This window comes from Lobosporangium transversale, assembly GCF_002105155.1.
Source record: "Lobosporangium transversale strain NRRL 3116 chromosome Unknown BCR41scaffold_18, whole genome shotgun sequence".
Taxonomy (NCBI): Eukaryota; Fungi; Mortierellomycota; class Mortierellomycetes; order Mortierellales; family Mortierellaceae; genus Lobosporangium; species Lobosporangium transversale.
This window is the reverse complement of record NW_019028996.1, coordinates 712412-733246: the sequence shown is the minus strand read 5'-3', so window position 1 is coordinate 733246 and position 20835 is coordinate 712412. Positions and strand designations below refer to the sequence as shown.

The following is a 20835-nucleotide window of genomic DNA, read 5'->3' as shown; positions in this document are numbered from 1 at the left end:
TTAAGATAACACTACTAATTGGCGTGGGAATTAGGAAATTAGGAAAAAAAAAAAAAAAAGAGCAACAAGTTCAAACCAAATCATGCATGAATAAGTTAAAAGGGGTAGTCTTTTATTTGATTAAATTTCGGGGAACCACAGGAAGAAAGGCAAAAGAGGAAAAAGAAGGAAAGAGAAATAAGGCAGGAGATGAAACATAATGAAAACTACAAACACAAGTTTAGAATTACCATTTCCTATCGTGTATCGAATGGTTCGAATGGTTCGAGTGTCGAATGGTTCGAATGGTTCGAATGATTCGAGGGTCGAATGGTTCGAATCATTCGAACGGTTCGAATGTCGAATGGTTCGAATGGTTCGAATCATTCGAACGGTTCGAATGTCGAATGGTTCGAATGTCGAATGGTTCGAATGGTTCGAATCATTCGAACGGTTCGAATGGCTCGAATCATTCGAGCGGTTCGAATAGCATTCGAATCCTGATATCTATTCGAATTCGATTCGAATGGTTCGAATAGGAGCACTGCTCGATCTGATGTATTCTTGAACTGCCAGAATGGATCTAAATATACCCGTATCAACCTCGCGTGCAATTACCGTCAAGGACTGACAGGACAATTGCAAGAGAAGGTAAGTGATTTAGGAACAAAAATGAGCTTAGGAGATTCAAGAATAGTTTTATTGCAGACTGAGGTTTACTATGTTACAAATCTATCATATTTATACTTGTTTGACTGAAGCGGAGACGCGCTTCAAGAACTCTAAATAAAGCTTACTCAAATATTTCCTAAGGACTTTTACCATATGCGGAACTTCAAGTGTTGAGTTAACTTAATACACAGGATCCGAGGAAGATATCTGGTGCAATCTTATTGCAAGGTTCCTTGGCACTATAAGTCTTGGTTATTGGTTTATAGCTCTTCTAGAATCCTTGGAGCTATTCACGGAGCTAGAAAACTAGGAGACGCGTGCAAAAATCAAGGTAGTGTTCTAGGGGGATCTAAGGGTGTAATAAAGGTGTCTTTATTCAGGGGGAACCATGCTACAGAACTAGATAGAAAAGTAGACCTATTTATACTAGTTAATATCCTGTTGCAAGGAATGCTCTACAAATATGGGCGAAATACTATGTTGCACAAAATTATTATAGTGATTTCGCTTGCATCCTTCCCGTCATGAAGAAACCTATTATCTTGTTTTTCTTGAAGCCTCAAAGACGGCAAGCGCCTCTTTAGCGTTTGCGAGCGAAGATTTTGTTTCCCAAGTGGCTTCATCTAATGGATAGCCTTTCCAAAGAACGAGCCACTTAGGAGTTTTGCCAAACATTTTGAAGTCAATGATTTTGTCGACTTCATACTCCTCTTCTCCATCTACAAGCTCGGGGGCAGGGCGTGGTGGTAAGCGGTCGCCGAATTCACGAGGTGACTCAATATAGGGGCGAAGCAGATCGGCATTAAAGACTGGATGTTGATGCATGTCAGGCGGTAGTTCCAGCTTGTAGGCATTTTCATTGACCTTCGAAATGATCTTGTAAGGGCCTATGTACTCAGGTTCCAGTTTCTGCGACGGCCTATTTTTATGTCCCGCGACAGAGATGTTTTCCGAGCTTAAGAGCACCATGTCACCCACAGCAAACGTAGCAGGCCTGCGAGTTTTGTCCGCTTGGGCCTTTTGCCTATTCTGCGCTTCGATGATGGCATCCTGAGCTAGCGCCAAATTCATCGACTGGGTTCGAACAAAATCACTGACAGCCGGAACATTGGTATCAGGTGGCTTTAAAAGAGATCCAGGGACTAGTGGATGGTGACCATAGTTCAGAAAGAATGGGGAGAAGCCTGTCGTAGGATTGACAGAGTTGTTGTATGCGAACTCCATCATAGGCAGTAAAAGATCCCAGTCGTTTTGCTTGTACGATATGTAAGAGCGGAGCATTTCTTCTAATGTTCTGTTGGCGCGCTCTGTTTGTCCGTCTGATTGTGGAAGGAAGGCAGTAGACATGTTAAGTTTGGTGCCCATGAGCTTCATCAACGTTGTCCAGAACTTGCCGGTGAAACGTGAATCTCTATCTGACACAATTGTCCGAGGCATGCCGTGCAGTCTAAAAACATTGTCGAAAAAGAGTCGTGCAACATCAGAGGCAGTGTCGGTAGTTCGGCTAGCGCAGAAATGAACTTGCTTGGACAGTTTGTCCACAAAGACCGTAATCGCGTCAAAACCTCTGGCTGTCTTCGGAAGCTTGACAATGAAGTCCATTGTTACAGTATCCCATCGTTGGCTTGGAATTGCCAAAGGTTGGAAAAGCCCTGCAGGAGGCTTTAGTGAAGGCTTGTTACGCTGGCATTGCTCACAGGAAGCAATGTATTTTTTTATATCCCTCGCCATGCGTGGCCAAAAATATGTTCGTCGCATGCTACTGTACGTTTTATCGAGTCCCAAGTGGCCTGATATAGGAGCGTCGTGAGCGTCATGCAAGAGTTGTGAACGGAGTCCGTCGTCCTTGGGTATGCAGAGGCGAGGGCCTTGTCCAGCGTTGATCCAGAGTAGACCATCTACCACGAAGTAACGATCCGGGGTAGAGGCATCCTTATACTGATGCACGAGGGGACCTAGAATTGGATCGTGTAGGTAGCAACTGGCTAGTTGTTTTCGAATGCCAGGGTCTAGATTGATAACCAAGGAGTTCAAAGTAGTAGGTGTAGCCTCCAAGTCCTTGAGGTCCGGTCTTCGTGAAAGAGCATCAGGGACGACGTTATCTTTACCAGGTTTATACTTGAATACGAAATCATACTCTTGAAGCAACTCCATCCATCTTGCTTGTCTGCGAGTCAAGTTCGGCTGGCTAGGAAAATGTTGTAGAGTGGCATGGTCGGTATAAACGACAAAGTGAGAACCATCAAGGTAGTATCGCCATGTCTTCAGAGCATGCACCACAGCCAGCAGTTCTTGTTCGTGTGTAGGATAGTTGCGTTCCGCTGGGTTGAGCTTGCGTGAAGTAAAAGCTACTGGTCGTGATTCACCATTTTGGTCCGTCTGGAACAAGACAGCACCAATTGCAAAGCCTGAAGCGTCTGTTTCGACTGCTGTAGAGAGGGCAGGATCGAATATCCTAAGAACTGGTGCTGAGCTCACTGCTCTTTTCAAAGTCTCAAAGGCGTCTTGTTGAGATTTTCCCCAGTGGAATTCCTTATTGCAGCCTAACAATTGTGTGAGGGGAAGAGCAATATCAGCGTAATGAGAAATGTACTGATGGTAAAAATTAGTCAAACCAAGGAATTGCATCACATGTCGTTGGGTTGTTGGTACTGGCCATTCCCTTATTGCCTTGACAAGTCCGCCATTCGTCTTGAGTCCATCCTTGGATATGACATGGCCTAGGAACTCAGTCTCTTCCTGCATGAAGGAATACTTGGATAATTTACAATAAAGCCCAGCTTGACGCAAGAGGGAGAGTACTTTTCGGATGTGCTCTAAGTGATCTTTCTCGTTATCGGAGTAAATTAAAATATCATCGAGATACACAACAACACATTTATCAAGAAGTGGATCAAGTACGTTACGCATCATAGTCGAGAACGCTGCAGGTGCATTTGTAAGACCGAAAGGTACGACGTTAAACTCGTAGTGGCCATAGCGAGTTCGGAACGCGGTCTTGTGTTTATCATCAGGATGGACACGCATTTGATGATAGCCCGAGAGTAGATCCAGCTTGGTAAAACATTTAGCTGTTCTGAATCTGTCGATCAATTCATCGATCCGTGGTAAGGGGTACCTGTTTTTCTTTGTGATCTTGTTCAGGCCCCGATAATCAACACACATTCGAAGCGAGCCATCCTTTTTCTTCACAAAGAGGACTGGAGCACCGTATGGTGAGGTGCTCGGTGAGATTAATCCTTTTTGTAAAAGATCAGTTAGTGCAAGCGAAATCACTCTAATAATTATGTGCAACATAGTATTTCGCCCATATTTCTAGAGCATTCCTTGCAACAGGATATTAACTAGTATAAATAGGTCTACTTTCTATCTAGTTCTGTAGCATAGTTCCCCCTGAATAAAGATACCTTTATTGCACCCTTAGATCCCCCTAGAACACTACCTTGACTTTTGCAGTTAGCTGCTTCTTCAGTTCATCAAGCTCAGCGATCGACAATCTGATGACAGGTCGGACAGGTGGGTCAGCATAAGGGTCAGTCTCTATACGCATGCTATCACCTCTGTCAGGGGGAAGGCCATCAGGAAGCGTTGTAGGAAAGACATCAGGGAATTCGACTTGAACGATTTGCTTGATAGAGTCCGGTAGTTCAGAACTACTGCTAGAGACAGGTACTGGAACTCGAACTTGGGCGAGGAATACAGAGGCATCAGGTTCCGAGGCAACGGTAAGGAAGTTAAGAGCAGATATGACGGAAGATCGCTGTCTAGGCTTCCTGTCGATGCCAGTGCAAGGCCACAAGACCGGGGTACCTTGGTATTCAAAATGCAGATCATTTGTTCGCCAATTGATGCGAGGGTTGATATCCGTCAGCCATGGTTTACCCAAAATTAGGTCGTATTTGGATAGAGGATAAACAATGGCGTTGATTTTATCCTGATACGCGTTGCGGGCGAGGGTGAACGTGGCTGTGTGCTGAGCAATTGTCTCGGTACCGTTGGGAAGAATGACAGGAATGGGTCTACCCTCAATTAGCGGAACATGTGTGTTCTCGCAGAAAGAGGAACTTATGACATTGCCTTCGGCCCCTCCATCTACAAGAATGCGCGCAGGTCGACCATTCACTGCTCCAATGAAAGTAAGGAGTCGGCGAGAGTTTTTATGTTTGTCATAGGTAAGGCTGAAGGATTGAAGGCGAATTTCGTTACGACAATGGGAGTGGCGATTGGATGAACTAGGGGTAGATGAATGAGTGGAAGTGAGTGAAGTGGAAACAGTGAAAGGATCAGTGGAGGGGAAAATAGGGTCGGAGAGGGGATTGTTTTTTAGCAATGAGGAATGAGTAGGGGAATGGGGATCAGGATGAGGTGAATACTTAGAGAGTAGATGTAAGGAAGTAGATGCAGTGGGAGCAATAGAGTGATCAGAAAGGGGCATGGATGTTATATTTGTGCACAAAGGCTCTATGACCTCGGTTCCGGCATCTGAAACAACGCCCCTCACGAACGCAACGTTCTCGTTCAGCTGCTGTGAGCTTGGGTAGCGAGCTTGGCTTGGAGTGGTTTCTGTTTGGTCGTTGCTGATGGAGAGAGGTGTACAGGTTGGCAACCAACATTCTCATGTTATCGAGATCCATTGGTGTAGGGCCAGAATTATTCTCATGATGGGGTGATAAGGCGTTCGGGGTAGCGGATACAGGGGTGGCATCGATGGGATGTAGAATACTGTGGACAATGGTCGCCTGCTCAATGGCATCGTCCAACGTCTCTGGCTGTCTAAGTCTTACCTGCTTGCTTGTTTCGGGCTCAAGGCCTAGCATGTATTTTTGCAAAGCAGAGTCTTTGTCGAGATTTGTAGCCAGACGTAGGTGGCTTCTAAACTTGCTCGTATATTCTGCCACACTCATCCTTCCCTGACGAAGTTTATCCAACGCTCGGCGAGCTGCATTCGCAGAATCTGGAGGGGTGAACTGACGGAGGAATGCTTTACGGAAGTCAGCCCAAGGTGTATCGAGATTCAACCCGGAATCTCTCCACCATGCCTTGGCTTCGCCATTGAGACTGAGGACAGCGTATCGAACCCATTTGGATGGCGTGAGTGTGACAATAGTGTAATACTCCTCCAGGCTGTCGACAAAGTTTAAGGCTGCAACAGCGTTAATAGCTCCTTCGTAAGGCGTAGGCTTCTGTGGCTTTAGGACCGTGGCGAGGGTTCTGGCTAGGTCATTCTCAGCGGCTTCGTTGACTTTAGCAGTAGAGAGGGCCTGATTAAAAGCAGTAGCTATGGCTTCGCGAATGTTCAGAGGAAGATCGATGGACGAAAGGGCGTTATTCAAGTGTTCCATGGCGAGGGGTGAAATTCAATGGTAATTGTAGTTCTCTGGGGGTGGTCGTGGTTTCCTTTGCTACCAATGCAAAAGTCAAGGTAGTGTTCTAGGGGGATCTAAGGGTGCAATAAAGGTATCTTTATTCAGGGGGAACCATGCTACAGAACTAGATAGAAAAGTAGACCTATTTATACTAGTTAATATCCTGTTGCAAGGAATGCTCTAGAAATATGGGCGAAATACAATGTTGCACAAAATTATTATAGTGATTTCGCTTGCAACGCGACTTGGCTTGACAGGCAAACTATGCATGGAGGAATGAGTGAAGGAAATGAGCGGAACAAATTAATCAAGCACACGTGATCTTTTTCAGATTCGAATCAGACAAAAGTCATTCATCAATTCATGAGCTAGACATTGCTTGCTGTTCGTGACAGCCACGAAGGGTAGAGAAGCTACATCGCAAGAAAGGAGGTCGTACACATTACTGAAGAACAGAAAAAAAAACAAATAAAGCAAAGCTCCCGATTTTCTTCAAATGGCATTCAATGAGATGCCAATAATTGGCATTCATCTAAATTTTCAATTAGCTACAGGAGCTCATTGACATTGTAGTAGGAGTGACATTGTCGATGGTCGAACTCGCTACGTAAGTTTCATTAGCGACAAGCAAGATCAAATTGGGAAAGGAATGAGAATGTCGAAATTCCTAATTCATTGAATGACTTTTGATGACCACTGTAGTCATCCATGTTGAAGGGTATTATTGTGTTATCTCGCCAACAACTGGGCGTGGTATATATAACCTCTACATCGATGAAAATGACACTATACAGGTTGTAATTGCCAATACTTTACTAGTCGGCGCCGCCTTCGTATGCATATGCTGGTGTTATTCAAAGTCAAGCAGAATGACGAAGAACGTCCACTGAGTCTCCCCCAGAAAGCTATGCCTTTGGTCATGGACAAACATATAGCTGTTGAGCATGGTGAATATCAAACTGAGGAGAGTGAGCTTAATCAGACTGAGATTCAACTAGAGGATAATCAGCTAGGTGAGGAACATAACGAGTTATATGAGTTGCTTCGAAAGTTTATTCACAATTTTGATGATTTAAAAATGTTGAATGAAAGCGTAAGAACCTTAAGGTCAGTAAAAGATACGCTGGATACTTTGCCGTTAATCCCCAACGCATCCGGAACTAAGAAGCGACAACGGCAGTGTTATTAAATTTAATTTTATTTAATAAAAAAGTATACACAAAAAAAAATCAGGCCAAATTAAAGTTTCTCCCATAAAATCACACAATCAAATTTCACACGCAATCATCAATGAAGTACTAGAATGCTTATAACTATCCTTCTAGGAAAGATGGAAGCATGCCCATAAAATATACAATAGAAGGCACCAATACGCGCAAAATAAAAAAAGAATGAAAAGGATTTGTTCAGTATTTATCGAGATAGTACTCAAAACTGTGATAAATTTGGGTGGTTTTAATGACTGGTCAGACTTTAAGCATGAGTAACTCCTGCTAGAGTGCTAGGAGACAAGCGCCACTGGAACGACCAGTAGGGGAGCTGATTACCTTTGGTTTAATATTACTCTTAAGAAAATCTACCCAGTATCCATGGAGTAGCACCTGTGTAAAGTAGTTCAAGCACAGAAAAAACCAAAACTATGCCATTTTTGACACACTCAATGGACTATTTCGCCAGGATCCTGAGAGATAGAGCCAAGCCAAACCAGGGATGCAATCCTTTCGACTATAGCTACGATACAAACCCTATTTTTCAATATTCCATGCAGTGGCTCTTGAGTAAATGAGCATAGAATATCGAAAAATCGCTATTTTCCGCGACCTTGCGCTTTTTCTTTAATATAACTTTTTTTCTCACTATGTAACCGCGAGCGATTTTAACACTGTTTGATTCCAAATTGAAAACTACATTGATCCTGGGGGTTCCATATGCTTTGGGCATAACTGTATTGCGCTCCCATCGTTTTTACCAAGTTTTGCAAAACTAATTTTTAAATGGTTGTCTAGATTGGTCACATACTCTGTTCTGTTGCACTCATCACATAACTACGGATATTAACTTTCATCCGAAAACGTAAAACCATCTCTCAAAAGTTGCGCTTCGGAGTCACCTACCGGCTCCAGGCCGAGATAACCCAACTGGGTCTGAAATGAGCGACTTTACTTATACAGTGGCTTCCAAATTTGTCCAAATGTTCCACGCTCATGTTTTCCGTCTTGATTAGAATAATAGCGATGGTTGCTTGCACTTTTATTTTTATCAGAGTAAACAAGTATGCCAATGATACGTGGACTGGTTCAGTTTAAAATATCTCTAGTCTCATTCACCATGGTTTTTCATTGACAAAAGTATTTAATCTCATTTGGACAATTATATAACCATCACTTATTTTACGCACCTTTGCTGAATTTTTTTCAAATTATCTCCCACACACTTGAGTAGATACTCTTCACCTACACTCTTCTAGGAGCCTACGTTACTCTTTCTAAAGACTCCAAAGATGAAGCCAATCAAAGCTTCCGTTGTTGAGGATGCTCTCCATTTACTCGAGCAGCACAAGTCCATCCGTCAGGTTGCCACAGGAGTAGGCATATCCAAGTCCTCAGTCCATAATATCTCCAAGACATTAGGGCCTGCCAGGAGTAAAAGTAGAGCTGGTCGGCCACGGAAGTTCGATTACCGGAATGCATATTATATTCGATTGTTGCTTCACCGTGGTGTAGTCTCATCAGCTGTCCATGCTACCAGACTCTATAACGATGAGGCAGTGCTCCTAATCGGTACATTCGGTTCAATACACCTTCGAACCGAAATCGAATTGACCAAGGTAAGGTTCATATCGAATCGAAACCGAATGAATATAATTGTCGAAACCGAATCGAATGTATCGAATATTCGATGCATTCGGTAAACCGAATCATTCGGTGCCTCGATTGTACCGATTCAATTCATTTGATATACCGAATCATTCGGTACATTGATATACCGATTAAAATTTTTATAAATTTTTTCTCACGGCACTCTTAATCAAAATGTGGATTTAAATCGTGGATTAAGAAAAATATTACCATGAAGATAAGGTTAAAACACATGTTTATAGAAAATAAAGCCTAACAACGAGTGCGAGATATCTGGTGCGTTATACCTAAATACTCAACTGCGGCATCAGGACAACAAATGTGTTTGCATTCGCTTCATTTCGCCTCCTTTCCTTTCCTTTTCCTTTTTTTTTTTTTTTTTTCTCTCTTTTCCTTTTCATGCATTATCTCAATTCAGCCCAAAACATCTCTTAAAATGAGTAAACGACGTCGTCGAATTATCGAGGAGGAAGCAGAAGTATATATTGATTACATTTGCCATATTACTTTGTATTAAGAAAAGAAGGAAAAAACTTAACCTTAATGTTTAAATTAATACCTCCTTGCAATTTTATCATACATGAACTTAAGGTTTATGACGTTGGTAACACTTCTATGTCTGCCAGCTTTGACGCACCTGACAACGATATGGATATGGAGAGCGTGATGAGCGGCAGCGTGATGAATGAGAGCTTAGTGACGAGGAGCGTGGGAAGCTCCAGCGTGGCAAGCAGCACGGCGATCAACCGAAGCTGGGCGTGGTCACTGAAGAACAAGTGGGCCGAGCGTGTTAAAACTAAGAGTGGCTCTGGTATGCGCTGCTGTTACCCTAGCTGCGGGAAAACCTTTGTTCATCGAATATGTCAACTTCAGGGGTCATCCAGCATCTGTGGCGAGTACATCGCATCACTAAAGATAGCAATGCCAATGATGGCAGTCTCTCCAAGCAAGGCCCGATGGACAAGATGCTTAATTCATTTTCTCAGCCAAAAGTATTTGACCCTACGAGATTTGACGAATTGCTTGTCCGATTCGTTATCACAACAAAGCAGCCATTTACGATTGTCAAAAGCACTGCTCTCCAGGAGCTTCTAGTCCATGCTACAATGGCTACAGCATCTCAAGTAAAGCTACCGTCTGATGACACCTTGGCAACCAAGGTAAAACTATTATTACTATGATTATGATTATGATTATGATTATTATTACTCTTCAATTATTATTTTTTTTTTTATAACAAACATCAACCAAACACTGACAAAAAGATGGATTAAAAATAGGCTAAGCTAAAATACCAATACATGGAGCATCAAGTCATAAGCTTATTTGAGGATATTAACAAGGTATCACTGACCGTTGATGGCTGGACAAGCCCTTTCCAAGACAACTTCCTGGGGGTAACAGCTCACTGGATTTATCATGACTGGCACCAACAAGAGCTGGTCATTGGATTTGAGCCATTGTATGGAGCGCATACAGGTGAGAACTTAGCGGAATCTCTGGCTAAGGTCATCGATCGATTTAAAATTGGTGACAAGCTTCTAAGTATCACCACCGACAATGCGTCAAATATGTCCAAAATGATCCGAGAGCTTGAAAAGCATCCCAAGGCAGTAGAATGGTAATTCTCAGTCACTTTCAATAATGCTAGCGCATCTAGTAATGAGTTACCTCTAACGCTTCTCTTAAAAAAAATAAAAATAAATAAAAATAAAAAACATTAGGCCGCTCAAGGATGGCTTATACCATGGGCCATGCCTTGGACACATCATTAATCTGGCAGTTCAGGCGATTTTGTGCCCAAGTGGTTTGAATGACTTGGCTCCTGAAAATGACAGTCTCTACGTGAACAACAATGAGTGTGAGGATGCGGTTGGGTTAACGCTTGTAACGCTGAGTACATTACAGAAACTCAGAAAAGGCATTGTTAAGATCAGGTCAGTATTACTCTATAATCTTTGCACCATATATGTAGACCCATATAGCGTATACGATGATTTAATTTACCACTCACGTGGGGCAGACGATATCTTATAGCATATAAGATGTCGTCTCTCCAGAAATAAAGACCCCTCTCTTTGTCCTATTGAACTTTGGTTCCATATACATAGTAAGCTATATCAATTAGGCTAAAACATTGCATTCTTGTAGCTGCGCAGACACAATTGTAGAAGCCAGACTGATTGCACGAGCCTCCTTATCTTGACTCAATCTCGATATATCCTCTACTTCTTCTACGTTATTTTCAGATGGCGCGAGAGCATTCCCAGAGGTGCTGTCTTCACCGGATGGTTCAACTGGCCCCCACACTATTTCTGGCTCGGAATCTGACACATCCGAAGAATAGTCTCCACCATCATCACAGTCGTGCTCTTCAGGATCCGTATCAACGTCGCTAGCTTCATCATGATTGTAGAATTCGGAGCCTAGCTCAAGGTCTTCAGCTGCATCCTCACCGTTACTCGAAATTAAGGTATCAGTGGTGAGGACCTATAATTTGCATCAAGAAAAATAATTAATTATAAGCTAATCGAAATAGCTAGCATGTTCGTGATATTTATAAATACCATTGTGGACGGCTAATATTATCTATCTCAGAGAGGAGGAAGACAGAGAGTTAGAAATGAAGTAGGCTAATTTGAATTTACGCGTTTTTTTTTTTTTTCTTTTTTTTAAAAAAAATAAAAAGGTTACCTGGGACAGGAGATGGACTACAGAAACACGAAAAAGGCCTGAATGGAGTCTGCAGGAGAGCGATCCTGACATAAATAAAATAGTAATGAGCGATGGAATAGGATTAGATGGCGATTGTGATTCGGAAGAAGCAACTGGCAGAAAAGGGTGGATTTAGCAAATAGCCTACTACGTCACCTCATTATAAATTCTACAAAAAAATACCACTACGCAACTTGAGTATTTAAGGGAATTCGTATGATGGATGAGGAATAAAAACAAACGGAGTGGCTTAAGTTTGCCCCCATACGTGTGTACGTAATTTTATTTTTAGTGAGCACATCCTATTGCCACTCTTTTTTTTTTTTTCTCACGCATCCATCTTTTTTTTCTTTCATCCCTCTTCCTCTAAGCATTTCTCTTTCAATCTTCACATTAACGCCAACATTCTTGCTCAGTTCACTTTAATCAAACTAGCTCTCTGCTGGTTTACTGCCAATTACTTTTTTTTTTTTTTTTTTTTTTTTTTCAGTGCGCAATTAAACCAAGATGACTCAAAAAATTATGCTCTTTTGCATTCTCGATGGCGACTCTTCCGCATTTAAAGTCCAATTGGATGCTGATGACTCAATTGCTGCTCTCAAAAAAGCAATCAAGAAGGAAAAAGAAAACGACTTCCGAGAGATTGTTGCCGACAAATTGAATCTCTGGCATGTCTCCATCGTAATCGGAGACGATGAGGACGAAAAAACCATTACACTTTCAGAACACCCAAATGCAAAAAAGCTTTGTGCAACAAGCAAGATCTCTGAGATTTTCGGCACTACACCAGAAAAGAAAACCATACACGTCGTTGTCCAGAGGCCGTCGGCAGGTAAGAAGCCTGTTAAATTCTAATTGTGCCTGTTACTGCGGCATGCCATGTGGTGACGCTTGTTGTAATCATTGATTATGTCTAATGATCCTTCGCATTATTGCGGTATAGATCCGTCTACTTCCACTTCGAGTAAGACTCATTTGTTTAATTGGCTCTCTCTTTTTTTCATAAGGTTAATCATCGCACATGTGCTTGACGACTTCCTCTGATGCTTTTTTCTTTTTTTCTTGCAAATTTCTATCATTGCTTCCTTTACCAACAGACTCGGAAAAAAAGAGGAGGGCCGAAGACTTATGTAAGCTAATTCTCCCTTAAGGATTGGAACCGATTCCTTATTTTCTCTTCTGACAGGTCTTGCTGTTTTTTTTTCTAATTTTTTTCAGTACCGCGACTTTTGAAAAAAAAGAGGTGGACCGTCAATGAACCGATCAGATTCGACGAAGTTAATCAGTCTACTATGTGGATCCTGCGGACCATGACAACAATGAGGAAATACTACAGAGCGTTTTTGACCGCGAGATAGTGATGCTCATAGGCGCACGTGCCTCTGGAAAAACAACACGGTTGTATCGACTTATCACCCAATTAGCTGACTTTGGATATCGCTGCCTCCCGTAAGCCAACTTCTGTGAAAATGGATAAAGTGGATGCAATGTATGCGCTAATATACCAGTACTGACCCTCTATTTTTTATTTAGACTATCATTTGAGGGAGTTGCCGTTGGCAATAATGAGCCTGATTTCTGGAAAGCTTTTGGAAATGCTCTTCGCCGCAACTATAAAGTCGATGATATTACAACCAAACGAGATTTTCTCGATGCTTTCGGTCGAACTAAATTCAAGGACGAGAAGATTGTCATCTTGGTTGACGAGTTTGATTTACTGTTTAACGCAAGCGACGAGATCCGCAACCAATGCTTACAGGCGTTTCGAGCAATCCGACAGAATAACCATTTATACGCCATTGACAGTATTGTCTTATGTGGAACCTTTAGTCTTCAGCACCTTAGCACAACAGGTCAACACATAGCCCCGTTCAATGTCAACAATACTATCAGGAACCCGTATTTCACTCTTGATCAAACGCGGCAGCTCTTTAATGACTATGCGAATGATGAGATGATTAAAATAGATGATGAGATTATTCGAGACATACACTGGAAGTCAAATGGGTATGTTTTTTAAGCTTAGTTAACTCTCCACGAGTTGATGTGCCATTCTAATACAATGAATTGTGCTCAATGTCAATAGTCATCCAGGAATGATTTGTCTTTGTGGACGTTCCATTCATGAGAATCTTCGCTCCAAAGTCAACGACTCGACGAATTGTCTCGATTACGATACATGGCTGGACTTCTCCACAGACAATCAGAGTGAGATGATGCTTTCACATCATACCTTCAGAAGGATGGTCGATTCACTTTTGAGTGAATCAGCTACAGATGCTGTTAATCTTCTCCGAACAGATTTTATTGGGTATCTCGGCGATATATCTATCACAGACATGGAACAACAGAGATTGGCAGACTTCCTAACTGCAGAAGGGGTGCTGATAAGACTTGATGGCAGTAACTACCGTATGGCCTCAGCATTCATTGACTCGTTTGTGAGGAGATATATTATCCCAGCAAAATATCCCCACGCTCCTTCGGAGTCACCCCCAAAGGAAAGTCAAGGAGGATTATTGGATATTCTGGAGACTATGAAGATTGCTCTTCGATTTTTCGATAAAAACTTGATTATACAGTCGGAATACCGATCATACAAAAGATCGGGGAGAACAGTTAAGGTTATGGGCGACTACAACATTGATGTCCCTCGACAGAGCGTCTATGACACGGAATTGATGAGGATTCTCACCAACTGGCTAAACAAAATAGAAGGATATGGGATCATTAGCCAGTGGCACCACCATGAGCTTGAGGACCACAAATATAGTGATATTGTCATCAAGAAAGCAGGAGAGCCGACGGTTGCTATCGAGCTTTTGGCTACAGGAAGTCAAACTTCTATTAAGGACTTTATCAGCAAGTCGCCAACTTATAAACGCTTACTCTCAGCAGAAGAAGCTTGGGTTGTTCACTTTACTCGAGCAGACGACTATCTTGAGCACCCATACTGGCAAACCGACGCGGAACTGGACCAAGGGGTGAATTTGGTGCATTTCTGGCACGATAGGAGTTTTGATACAGTGAAGATGAGTGCTCACTGGAAGGACAAGAGTGGCAATAGTCAAAGAATTGACAATGAGCTGTTGACTGTCTAACAGCAATTCTATTTTTTTTACCAACATTGTACGGACGTCCCATTTTGTTGACATAGGCTTTATAATTTTGCAGATCTGTTTGAATAGCTGTTACTTTGTATATTGGGGACTTTGAGCACTTAGTACATTACATTTAAATGTAGCTTGAAATGGTCAGCTTTATTACAGCCTTTTGTGATAGATGTGTAATGAAAATAAATGCACTTTCAAAGTTAATTAGATATTTTGTCACGAACAGCAAGCAATGTCTAGCTCATGAATTGATGAATGACTTTTGTCTGATTCGAATCTGAAAAAGATCACGTGTGCTTGATTAATTTGTTCCGCTCATTTCCTTCACTCATTCCTCCATGCATAGTTTGCCTGTCAAGCCAAGTCGCGTTGCAAGCGAAATCACTATAATAATTTTGTGCAACATTGTATTTCGCCCATATTTCTAGAGCATTCCTTGCAACAGGATATTAACTAGTATAAATAGGTCTACTTTTCTATCTAGTTCTGTAGCATGGTTCCCCCTGAATAAAGATACCTTTATTGCACCCTTAGATCCCCCTAGAACACTACCTTGACTTTTGCATTGGTAGCAAAGGAAACCACGACCACCCCCAGAGAACTACAATTACCATTGAATTTCACCCCTCGCCATGGAACACTTGAATAACGCCCTTTCGTCCATCGATCTTCCTCTGAACATTCGCGAAGCCATAGCTACTGCTTTTAATCAGGCCCTCTCTACTGCTAAAGTCAACGAAGCCGCTGAGAATGACCTAGCCAGAACCCTCGCCACGGTCCTAAAGCCACAGAAGCCTACGCCTTACGAAGGAGCTATTAACGCTGTTGCAGCCTTAAACTTTGTCGACAGCCTGGAGGAGTATTACACTATTGTCACACTCACGCCATCCAAATGGGTTCGATACGCTGTCCTCAGTCTCAATGGCGAAGCCAAGGCATGGTGGAGAGATTCCGGGTTGAATCTCGATACACCTTGGGCTGACTTCCGTAAAGCATTCCTCCGTCAGTTCACCCCTCCAGATTCTGCGAATGCAGCTCGCCGAGCGTTGGATAAACTTCGTCAGGGAAGGATGAGTGTGGCAGAATATACGAGCAAGTTTAGAAGCCACCTACGTCTGGCTACAAATCTCGACAAAGACTCTGCTTTGCAAAAATACATGCTAGGCCTTGAGCCCGAAACAAGCAAGCAGGTAAGACTTAGACAGCCAGAGACGTTGGACGATGCCATTGAGCAGGCGACCATTGTCCACAGTATTCTACATCCCATCGATGCCACCCCTGTATCCGCTACCCCGAACGCCTTATCACCCCATCATGAGAATAATTCTGGCCCTACACCAATGGATCTCGATAACATGAGAATGTTGGTTGCCAACCTGTACACCTCTCTCCATCAGCAACGACCAAACAGAAACCACTCCAAGCCAAGCTCGCTACCCAAGCTCACAGCAGCTGAACGAGAACGTTGCGTTCGTGAGGGGCGTTGTTTCAGATGCCGGAACCGAGGTCATAGAGCCTTTGTGCACAAATATAACATCCATGCCCCTTTCTGATCACTCTATTGCTCCCACTGCATCTACTTCCTTACATCTACTCTCTAAGTATTCACCTCATCCTGATCCCCATTCCCCTACTCATTCCTCATTGCTAAAAAACAATCCCCTCTCCGACCCTATTTTCCCCTCCACTGATCCTTTCACTGTTTCCACTTCACTCACTTCCACTCATTCATCTACCCCTAGTTCATCCAATCGCCACTCCCATTGTCGTAACGAAATTCGCCTTCAATCCTTCAGCCTTACCTATGCCAAACATAAAAACTCTCGCCGACTCCTTACTTTCATTGGAGCAGTGAATGGTCGACCTGCGCGCATTCTTGTAGATGGAGGGGCCGAAGGCAATGTCATAAGTTCCTCTTTCTGCGAGAACACACATGTTCCGCTAATTGAGGGTAGACCCATTCCTGTCATTCTTCCCAACGGTACCGAGACAATTGCTCAGCACACAGCCACGTTCACCCTCGCCCGCAACGCGTATCAGGATAAAATCAACGCCATTGTTTATCCTCTATCCAAATACGACCTAATTTTGGGTAAACCATGGCTGACGGATATCAACCCTCGCATCAATTGGCGAACAAATGATCTGCATTTTGAATACCAAGGTACCCCGGTCTTGTGGCCTTGCACTGGCATCGACAGGAAGCCTAGACAGCGATCTTCCGTCATATCTGCTCTTAACTTCCTTACCGTTGCCTCGGAACCTGATGCCTCTGTATTCCTCGCCCAAGTTCGAGTTCCAGTACCTGTCTCTAGCAGTAGTTCTGAACTACCGGACTCTATCAAGCAAATCGTTCAAGTCGAATTCCCTGATGTCTTTCCTACAACGCTTCCTGATGGCCTTCCCCCTGACAGAGGTGATAGCATGCGTATAGAGACTGACCCTTATGCTGACCCACCTGTCCGACCTGTCATCAGATTGTCGATCGCTGAGCTTGATGAACTGAAGAAGCAGCTAACTGCAAAAGTCAAGGTAGTGTTCTAGGGGGATCTAAGGGTGCAATAAAGGTATCTTTATTCAGGGGGAACTATGCTACAGAACTAGATAGAAAGTAGACCTATTTATACTAGTTAATATCCTGTTGCAAGGAATGCTCTAGAAATATGGGCGAAATACTATGTTGCACATAATTATTAGAGTGATTTCGCTTGCACTAACTGATCTTTTACAAAAAGGATTAATCTCACCGAGCACCTCACCATACGGTGCTCCAGTCCTCTTTGTGAAGAAAAAGGATGGCTCGCTTCGAATGTGTGTTGATTATCGGGGCCTGAACAAGATCACAAAGAAAAACAGGTACCCCTTACCACGGATCGATGAATTGATCGACAGATTCAGAACAGCTAAATGTTTTACCAAGCTGGATCTACTCTCGGGCTATCATCAAATGCGTGTCCATCCTGATGATAAACACAAGACCGCGTTCCGAACTCGCTATGGCCACTACGAGTTTAACGTCGTACCTTTCGGTCTTACAAATGCACCTGCAGCGTTCTCGACTATGATGCGTAACGTACTTGATCCACTTCTTGATAAATGTGTTGTTGTGTATCTCGATGATATTTTAATTTACTCCGATAACGAGAAAGATCACTTAGAGCACATCCGAAAAGTACTCTCCCTCTTGCGTCAAGCTGGGCTTTATTGTAAATTATCCAAGTATTCCTTCATGCAGGAAGAGACTGAGTTCCTAGGCCATGTCATATCCAAGGATGGACTCAAGACGAATGGCGGACTTGTCAAGGCAATAAGGGAATGGCCAGTACCAACAACCCAACGACATGTGATGCAATTCCTTGGTTTGACTAATTTTTACCATCAGTACATTTCTCATTACGCTGATATTGCTCTTCCCCTCACACAATTGTTAGGCTGCAATAAGGAATTCCACTGGGGAAAATCTCAACAAGACGCCTTTGAGACTTTGAAAAGAGCAGTGAGCTCAGCACCAGTTCTTAGGATATTCGATCCTGCCCTCTCTACAGCAGTCGAAACAGACGCTTCAGGCTTTGCAATTGGTGCTGTCTTGTTCCAGACGGACCAAAATGGTGAATCACGACCAGTAGCTTTTACTTCACGCAAGCTCAACCCAGCGGAACGCAACTATCCTACACACGAACAAGAACTGCTGGCTGTGGTGCATGCTCTGAAGACATGGCGATACTACCTTGATGGTTCTCACTTTGTCGTTTATACCGACCATGCCACTCTACAACATTTTCCTAGCCAGCCGAACTTGACTCGCAGACAAGCAAGATGGATGGAGTTGCTTCAAGAGTATGATTTCGTATTCAAGTATAAACCTGGTAAAGATAACGTCGTCCCTGATGCTCTTTCACGAAGACCGGACCTCAAGGACTTGGAGGCTACACCTACTACTTTGAACTCCTTGGTTATCAATCTAGACCCTGGCATTCGAAAACAACTAGCCAGTTGCTACCTACACGATCCAATTCTAGGTCCCCTCGTGCATCAGTATAAGGATGCCTCTACCCCGGATCGTTACTTCGTGGTAGATGGTCTACTCTGGATCAACGCTGGACAAGGCCCTCGCCTCTGCATACCCAAGGACGACGGACTCCGTTCACAACTCTTGCATGACGCTCACGACGCTCCTATATCAGGCCACTTGGGACTCGATAAAACGTACAGTAGCATGCGACGAACATATTTTTGGCCACGCATGGCGAGGGATATAAAAAAATACATTGCTTCCTGTGAGCAATGCCAGCGTAACAAGCCTTCACTAAAGCCTCCTGCAGGGCTTTTCCAACCTTTGGCAATTCCAAGCCAACGATGGGATACTGTAACAATGGACTTCATTGTCAAGCTTCCGAAGACAGCCAGAGGTTTTGACGCGATTACGGTCTTTGTGGACAAACTGTCCAAGCAAGTTCATTTCTGCGCTAGCCGAACTACCGACACTGCCTCTGATGTTGCACGACTCTTTTTCGACAATGTTTTTAGACTGCACGGCATGCCTCGGACAATTGTGTCAGATAGAGATTCACGTTTCACCGGCAAGTTCTGGACAACGTTGATGAAGCTCATGGGCACCAAACTTAACATGTCTACTGCCTTCCTTCCACAATCAGACGGACAAACAGAGCGCGCCAACAGAACATTAGAAGAAATGCTCCGCTCTTACATATCGTACAAGCAAAACGACTGGGATCTTTTACTGCCTATGATGGAGTTCGCATACAACAACTCTGTCAATCCTACGACAGGCTTCTCCCCATTCTTTCTGAACTATGGTCACCATCCACTAGTCCCTGGATCTCTTTTAAAGCCACCTGATACCAATGTTCCGGCTGTCAGTGATTTTGTTCGAACCCAGTCGATGAATTTGGCGCTAGCTCAGGATGCCATCATCGAAGCGCAGAATAGGCAAAAGGCCCAAGCGGACAAAACTCGCAGGCCTGCTACGTTTGCTGTGGGTGACATGGTGCTCTTAAGCTCGGAAAACATCTCTGTCGCGGGACATAAAAATAGGCCGTCGCAGAAACTGGAACCTGAGTACATAGGCCCTTACAAGATCATTTCGAAGGTCAATGAAAATGCCTACAAGCTGGAACTACCGCCTGACATGCATCAACATCCAGTCTTTAATGCCGATCTGCTTCGCCCCTATATTGAGTCACCTCGTGAATTCGGCGACCGCTTACCACCACGCCCTGCCCCCGAGCTTGTAGATGGAGAAGAGGAGTATGAAGTCGACAAAATCATTGACTTCAAAATGTTTGGCAAAACTCCTAAGTGGCTCGTTCTTTGGAAAGGCTATCCATTAGATGAAGCCACTTGGGAAACAAAATCTTCGCTCGCAAACGCTAAAGAGGCGCTTGCCGTCTTTGAGGCTTCAAGAAAAACAAGATAATAGGTTTCTTCATGACGGGAAGGATGCAAGCGAAATCACTATAATAATTTTGTGCAACATAGTATTTCGCCCATATTTGTAGAGCATTCCTTGCAACAGGATATTAACTAGTATAAATAGGTCTACTTTTCTATCTAGTTCTGTAGCATAGTTCCCCCTGAATAAAGATACCTTTATTGCACCCTTAGATCCCCCTAGAACACTACCTTGACTTTTGCACTCTTGGTAGCAGGAGAAACCAATGAGGGTCTGCCCATTCTGGATTTAGGAATATTGTCCTTGACGTCACTCCTGATCCTTATTGCCGATGGAATAGAGATACCAAGTTTCCTTGCCACTTCGCTTGTAGACTTCCCTTGTCGAAGTAAGGCCGAGCATTTTGTACCTTTTCCATAGAAAGTCTCCTCATAATAAATACTAAACGATGTGGAATGTTAATTGTAAGTAGAGATGTATGACAGCGCTCCTATTCGGTTTAAAATTTTGTCAATTATGATGTTTCAGATTAAAAAAATAAATATCAATTGACAAAATTTTAAACCGAATAGGAGCACTGGTCATCAACCAATAGAAAATATATGGGCATACATGAAGGTGCAGTTGGATTATTATCCAGACAAGCCAAAGAATATGGGGGACCTCTGGGAGAGAGTCTAAGACGTATGGTGCAAAAGTCAAGGTAGTGTTCTAGGGGG

The 20835-nt window shown here is 43.2% G+C and overlaps 1 protein-coding gene across 1 annotated transcript; it reads left to right on the top strand.

Annotated features, from left to right (window-relative positions):
* The first annotated feature begins 12070 nt into the window (after positions 1 to 12070).
* Positions 12071 to 14859, top strand: BCR41DRAFT_353682 (hypothetical protein). Its single transcript, XM_022024203.1, has 6 exons — positions 12071 to 12422; positions 12534 to 12554; positions 12688 to 12720; positions 12877 to 13039; positions 13124 to 13597; positions 13677 to 14859. The coding sequence occupies exons 1-6, from the start codon at positions 12098 to 12100 to the stop codon at positions 14689 to 14691; spliced, it is 2031 nt and encodes a 676-aa protein (XP_021881548.1). The 5' UTR covers positions 12071 to 12097; the 3' UTR covers positions 14692 to 14859.
* Positions 14860 to 20835: the final 5976 nt, after the last annotated feature.